The 7,646-nt window shown below is 30.2% G+C and overlaps 1 protein-coding gene across 2 annotated transcripts; it reads right to left on the reverse strand.

The window, feature by feature from the left end:
• Positions 1–6,251: 6,251 nt before the first annotated feature.
• On the reverse strand, positions 6,252–7,204 carry LOC124913655 (RNA-binding protein involved in heterochromatin assembly dri1-like). Of its 2 annotated transcripts, none has more exons than XM_047454064.1 (3): positions 6,821–7,204; positions 6,515–6,585; positions 6,252–6,425 (listed from the first exon to the last, which is right to left on the reverse strand). In XM_047454064.1, exons 1-3 carry the CDS (start codon positions 7,132–7,134, stop codon positions 6,421–6,423), a joined length of 390 nt encoding a protein of 129 aa, XP_047310020.1. In that variant the 5' UTR covers positions 7,135–7,204; the 3' UTR covers positions 6,252–6,420. The 2 variants fall into 2 exon arrangements, with proteins under 2 accessions (XP_047310020.1, XP_047310019.1); XM_047454063.1 differs by having other exon boundaries at positions 6,252–6,431.
• Positions 7,205–7,646: the final 442 nt, after the last annotated feature.

The following is a 7,646-nucleotide window of genomic DNA, read 5'->3' on the forward strand; positions in this document are numbered from 1 at the left end:
GAACACTTTCTGTTCAATTACACGATGAAGAATATCACTCAGCTAAAGGTGTTTTGATTCTAGCTCTCTCTCTCGATTCACACACAGTACAATCAGAAAGAAGCTTCACAATATTCAAAGGCTTGAATTCTCTGTAGTTTCAGTAAGCAAGATTGGCAAGTACTGAGCAGGAGCTAACGGTCGAAACTTCAAGAATGATACGTGGCACTCTTCCATTGGAAAGTCTTCATTGTACACAACAGGTTCTGAGCACAAGGATCGTGGCCGTACAGAACTGGTAATGCGCCGAATATTCCATCAGGGATATACCTGCAAAACAAGTAATTTGAGGAAAATTCTCTTATGTGGCATTCCTTGATTGGATGCGTATAGCTGTTGTACTAATCTTCAATAGAAAGTGGAGCAGAAGTAAGGTACAACTATAGCACGTGGGTAGGTGAGATGCTAGATTCAAGTGTACTGCTTAAACTAAGCATTAGACGTATTTCAGTTAGACGGATTGTGAAAATAAGTCTAATGAAATAAGTCATCTCCTTCTAATAGAAAAACGTCTATTAAACCGCATGGTCTAATAGAATTAGACTCGCGTCTAATTACAATAACAATTAGACTGCACGTCTAACTCCACTGAGTTAGACTGCACGTCTAATTCCGGTTCTACCTCAGACTTGTCTGAAGGAGTTAGACGCACGTCTAACTTTCATTAATTAGACCACACGTCTAATTATTCAATAACCATTAGACTGCACGTCTAACTCCACTGAGTTAGACTGCACGTCTAATTCCGGTTCTACCTCAAACTTGTCTGATGGAGATAGATGCACGTCTAACTTTCATTAATTAGACCACACGTCTAATTATTCAATAACCATTAGACTGGACGTCTAACTTCACTGAATTAGACTACACGTCTAATTCCGGTTCTACTTCAGACTTGTCTGAAGGAGTTAGACGCACGTCTAACTTTCATTAATTAGACCACACGTCTAATTATTCAATAACCATTAGACTGCACGTCTAACTCCACTGAGTTAGACTGCACGTCTAATTCCGGTTCTACCTCAGACTTGTCTGAAGGAGTTAGACGCACGTTTAACTTTCATTAATTACACCACACGTCTAATTATTCAATAACCATTAGACTGCACGTCTAACTCCACTGAGTTAGACTGCACGTCTAATTCCAGTTCTACCTCAGACTTGTCTGAAGGAGTTAGACGCACGTCTAACTTTCATTAATTAGACCACACGTCTAATTATTCAATAACCATTAGACTACACGTCTAACTCCATCGAGTTAGACTGCACGTCTAATTCCGGTTAGTCTGAAGGAGTTAGATGCATGTCTAACTTTCATTCTTTTAGACTGCACATCTAACTCCACTGAGTTAGACTGCACGTCTAATTCCGCATAAATTAGACTACCCATCTAATTACAAATATATTAGACTACACGTCTAACTCCGATGAGTTAGACTGTACGTCTAATTCCGAATATCAATTAGACTACCCATCTAATTACAATTATATTATACTTATGTCTAATTCCGTGTATTCATTACACTTGCGTCTAATTTTTTACATCTATTAGACTACACGTATAACTCCGATGAGTTAGACTGTACGTCTAATTCTATTAAACTTACGTCTAATTTCGTGTATTCATTAGACTTGCGTCTAATTCTTTACATCTATTAGACTACACGTCTAACTCCGATGAGTTAGACTGTAAGTCTAATTTTATGCAATGAAAGCCAAAATCAGTCTAATGACCCTCATTAGATCCAAGTCTTAAAACATATTATCTCAATACACCTGTATCAAAACTCATAAGTTATTTCATCATCAAAATATCAATGGTTAAATTATTTTAACACTTAGTCAAAATAATTTGACCCAACAATTTGTTTGTCTTGAATTAATGGATACTTAATCTCATAGTATCCCAACAAGTGGTATCAGAGCGAGGTTGTTCGAGAGGAGAGGAAGGTGAAGAGGTTGGAGGATCCTTGGAAAGTTCTTGACAAGTTCTAGGGAGGTTTCTAAAAGATGTTCAAGTTGTAGTTCTTATTGGTATAATTTAATTCCAAATTTGAGATGGAAGAAGTATTAGGTAATTTGGTGTCCAGAAAATAAACCAAGAGGAAGATTATAGACAAGAAGACAAGGGGGAGAAATATTTGCAAGAGGTATATAACATCATAAGAAAGAAGGCAAAATAGTCATAGTTCTAAGTATAGTTGAAGACTAAAGAAAATATGAAGTGCTTATAGTGTTAAGAGGAAGGACACCTCAAAATAGAATGTCTAAAACAAAATAAGCATACTAGAAAATGTTAAGTTTAGAAGGAAAGAAATGAACCATTTCTTGTGAGCAAGGTACTTTAGTTGTCATGGAAAGAGTAAATAAAAATAATATGTATTCTTTACAAGGTAATTCACACGTTTGTTTAGTTATTATCTCTAAGGTCACTCCATATACATCAAGGTTTTGGCATCTGAGATTTGGCCTTTAAAGCTTGTAAGAATTGGGTAAGAATGTAGTTCTTGGTGTAAGAACTTTAACTCATGGTAATGTAAGGGAAGTTGTAACATGGGCAAAGAAATTTTCTTTATTGGATTTTTAGAGAATGTCAAAAATTATAGAGGTAGAAGGTGAATATAATGTTTTTTTCAAGTGAATGTATAAAGTTTGATAAAGCTAGAGAACACACAATGGAGTCATAATTAGTGATTCAAGAAGAATCACAACTCGAGGTGGAGATATGTCATCGAGAAGGTACACTACCAAGGGAGAATTTTCATGAGACCACTGAGATTTATTCTAATGTTTGGTAGGAGGATGACCTTGGTAAAGAGGTATATTTAGTCATTAATGAAGGAAAGAATGGTACACAACAAGTCTTATAAAAAAAGGTGTTTACCAATGACAACATTGTCGACATGTTGACAAAGTAATCCTTCAGGCCAAATTGCAAGATTGCATTGAGTTGGAGGTTGATTAAGGATTTTCATATTGCTAATTAACACGTAATATGAATGAAAGATCGTGAAGGGAAAGACAAAGAAAAACACATATAAGTTTAGGCGGAGACATTATGAGAGTAATTCTCAAATGAACCAAGAAAAAACATTGCATAAAACATTGAATGAGATTCATAATCATGAAAAGGGGCTAAATGGGAGACTTAGTAAATTCAAGTGATCATTTAGTTACTTCTTTTGTGCTATCTTAATTGTTCATGCATTGAAGATCATAGTTTAGATGAATGCGATAATTGATTTGTCATCTTATTGAAGAGAGGATTGAGACATTGTTTGGTATTCCTAGTCATAAAAAATGGGATAGATGAGAGACTCAATCAATTTAAAAGCAAATAAGATCATTAAATTGTCTTATAATGCAAGAAGATGAATGAGACCTGAATGAGATTCCTAGTCATGAAAAAAGGGCTAGATGAGAGGTTCGATCAATTCAAATGTAAGGACATTCGTAATTTTTTCGAAGAAACTATGAAGTATGGTGAAATCAATTGAAGATAATTAGTGAATCTTGAAAGAATATTCTTGAAATTTTAGTTGTTTTGACATTATTCAAAGACTAGTACATTGCAAGTTATTTTTTTCAAGGAGAAATATGTGATTTAAGTTGATTGAGTGTGAAAAGTTAAAGGCAAGATGAGTGTCAAATGTTTTGCTAGATATTGATCTTGAGTAAAGAGATGTCGCTAGATACATAATTATTTATTAAGAAATAGACGATGAAAGTTTATCTTGGGTCTTCTCGGCTTTCAATCTGTATCTTACTTTAAGAAAGTAGAGAATTGATGTTTGTATTGGGTGTCTTGGATTTTTGATGAATATCTGATTTTGAAGAAGTAGACGAGGGAATTGGTCTTCTTGACTTTCAATTAATATCTTATTTTGAGGAAATATGCGATGAAATTTCTTTTTGGGTGTACTCAAATTTCAATAGATATAAAATTTTGAAAAGGAAGAAGACAGAGTAGAAGAAGAAAATCAAGACGAAGGCATGTGTTAACAAGAAAATCTTTTACTTTCTCTTCAATCACTAGATACTTAGGTTTATGTATTTCTACAATGGATGAAGATACATTATATATGTATATGTCATCTTTCATGATGATATTGTTCTTTATGATTTAGGTAATCTATTTAATTGTAAATTCTAGAGACATGAACAAGATGAAGGCAAACGTAAAAAAGAAAAACTCTTTTTCTGCAACTACTTTATCTTATCTCCTTAGATACCTAGGTTTAGGTAGTCCACCATTGGTGAAGCTACATTTTTATGTATGTCATTTTTTATGATGATGATATTTTTGAAGATTTATGTAATCCATTAGAATATAAATCTTAATTTGCAAAAATATAATGTAACCCATTAAATGTGATCATATAATGGATGATTTAACGGACTAAGAGTCTCGTGATTTTTTACTCTTGTCGAGGGAGTTTTTCACGCTAAATTTTGATGTGGGGTTGTACATCGAGAGGAGCATAATTGAGTAAAGAGAATTTGTTATCGAGAATGTGACAATGTTGTTAATATGTTGGCAATTCCTAGAATTGGGAGCTATAGAGACTTTGCTTGTTTACAAAGAAAATAATGGAAGACAAGATGGAGATATCTTATTAATTAAGGTAGAATGTTTAGAATGAATTTATAATATTATAATTATGGTATGTTATGGTACACAATCAGGGTATAAGAAAAGAATATATTCAATAAAAAAAAGAAACTATACATTTTAATGTATAAAGTATAACCTTGATATTATAAAATAAGATTAACAAAAAAAAAATTATATATTTTATTATGAAAATACAATTAGGAAAATATGGTACGAGTATTTTGGAAGTTTTATGAGAGTTTTGGACAATTTATTGACATAATTAAGGTTTATGTAATGTTGTAGTTGGGCACTTTAGAAAAATTCATGTTTTTGTCTTGTGAGCTTCACATCCATTTGAGTTGTGTGTGAGTTTTCATTATAAGAGAATGATTGTAATATTTCTGTAAAATTCTTGATAATAAAGTTGAGAGTCTTTCGTGTGTGTTTAAGTGGATGTATACCTGTTTTGATTGAACCACTATAAATGTTGTGTTTGCGTTATTTAATTATTATTTTTTCTACAATTGTTTAATGTTGTTATTGTTTTTGCATTAAGAGATATTTCTCTCTAGACTCTGGATCATATCCCAACAGTTGGTGAGTTAATTTTTTAGTATAAAATTGTAACTAATCCGATTATGTATAATATTTTTCTTATATCATTTAATTTATAATTTATCATTTTACCCACTATTAATATTATATTAAACTTATTATTATATAATATATTAAATATATTTTATTCAGTTTCAATATTATTATTATATATAATAATTTTAATATTATATATTTTTTAAAATTAGTCAAATATTATAATTAAAAAATATTTATGCATTTTTATATTAATAATTTTATTTATTAATTACCTCAACAAGTTATCCTAGTGGTAGTCCTTAATTGTGGGGTGTCATTCTAGTTCTTATTTAATTTTAAAAAAATAATAATAATTTTATTAACTATTATTATTATGATAATTTTCTCTACTTTAATTAGATTATAAATAATATTGTTTATTATATATATTATTTTTATTTTAAATTTATTTTATTATAATTATTAATAATATTTAATTTAATTAATATAATAAATCGTTTAATTTATAATTAATTTATATACTTTTATTAAAATTACATTAGTTATTAAATATAATAATAATAATAATAGTACAATATTTTATAATAATAAATAAATGAAGAGAATAACAATAATTAAATATTAATTATATAAAAGTAATTTTAAATTCATATTTTCACTCTAATTAATTAAAAATATAAAATTATAATTTTATTCTTATAATACGTTTTTATAGTATTATATACTAAAATTATAAATCATATATTATTTGTACAATTATTTATAATTTAAATTAAACAATAATAACATATACAATTTATATTATCTTATATTATTATTGGTAGTTTATTAAAAAATTATATTTCTTTTATGCTCTATATATAAGATAATTGTATCACGCATAAAACACTGCCATATAAATTGTAACTTATGTTTCATGTATCATGTCACCTTTCTTTTATTGTTTTGCTATAAATATAATTTCCTCAATGAGAAATATCCAGACATTAATAATTAGTAGATTAACAAACCCTTTACGGGAAGATACATATTTCTTAAGTCTTGGGTAACAAAACCTAGGAATGATCGAGCTTAACAGGTAGATAGTAAATTGGAATGTAAGTCAAAAAAGAGAAACATCAAAATAACAGCTTCATAATATAAGTTGCTTCTTCATGATCTTCATGTTTGAAAATGTCTGACAATATTCCTCAACCTGAAACTTAATTTTGAGACAAATTTAAGTTCCTTAAACATCATGATATGCAAACATCTATATGATAAGTTATTATGTTTTTTGCTTACTTGATTGTCTTGGAGTTTGACATTTGAAGCAATCAATTCTATGAGCATAATTGTGTGCACTACACCCAAACCTGGATTAATCAAGCAAATATTAATTTTACATAATTAAAAACTCTTAACTATGTAACTTCAATCAAAAGGGGTTTAACTCCAGAACACTTTGTATTGGTCTAGGTTTTGATTCTGGTTGTGACTCAATATATTATAACACTTCTGATTTGGGTTTGTTAATCATATGGTACATGCAACATGTGCATTATATATGAAATTATGAAAAGTTTAAACAAAAAGATAATGATCACGAACCTTGCACACATCCAATCACCGGTTTTCCATCCAGGGAGGCTATTGCAATCAAAAGAGTAGCTACAATATCCATCATCCCTCATTCCACCGCATTTGTAACAGTTAATCCGGCTTGCATAGTTATGAGCTCCACAATTGATGATGTTGCAGTACCAGTCACCGGGCAAGATGTCGTTTGATCTTGGCATAGCATACGCTTGAAGTTGTCCTTCGCTAGAAAACTTTGGGCATTGACACCTATTGCAGTTGTCACGCTTCTTGAAATTTATATTTCGGCATGACCCACACATCCATTCTCCACCTTCCCGGCTCATTTTCTCTTTGTTAAAAATTTCTTAATGAGAAAAATAAATACAGTACGATAGCCTCACAAAAGGAAGAGGAGAAAACTTTGTAAGTTGCTTCGGATGGATGATGATTTAATTTTGTGAACAAGGGAGAAGAGGTATATATACATATTAGTGGGGCCAAGAATCTTATTTTGAGCATATATTTCAAAGTTGAAACCACTTTCTTTGAGTTATGATTCGAAATGTTAGTATGGGTTAGTTCATCAAAGGTGTACATATTCCATTGGTTCTTCTTATAATTAATTATTACATATATATATATATATTATTTTGATGGCTATGAATTCAAACTTGGTTTATCGGTTAATTTTTTTTCCAATCATTTGAAAGAATATTATTCTATGTGAGTTTGGGAAGTCATATTCTTTACCTCTATGTCATTTGTTGCAGGTCTGTTAATTTCATTTGATTTTTATTTTTATACTAGTATAGTTGTATTGATAAAACATAGGATGAAACATGCATTTAAGTTACAA

Source organism: Impatiens glandulifera, chromosome 9, assembly GCF_907164915.1.
Source record: "Impatiens glandulifera chromosome 9, dImpGla2.1, whole genome shotgun sequence".
In the NCBI taxonomy this organism is placed as follows: domain Eukaryota; kingdom Viridiplantae; phylum Streptophyta; class Magnoliopsida; order Ericales; family Balsaminaceae; genus Impatiens; species Impatiens glandulifera.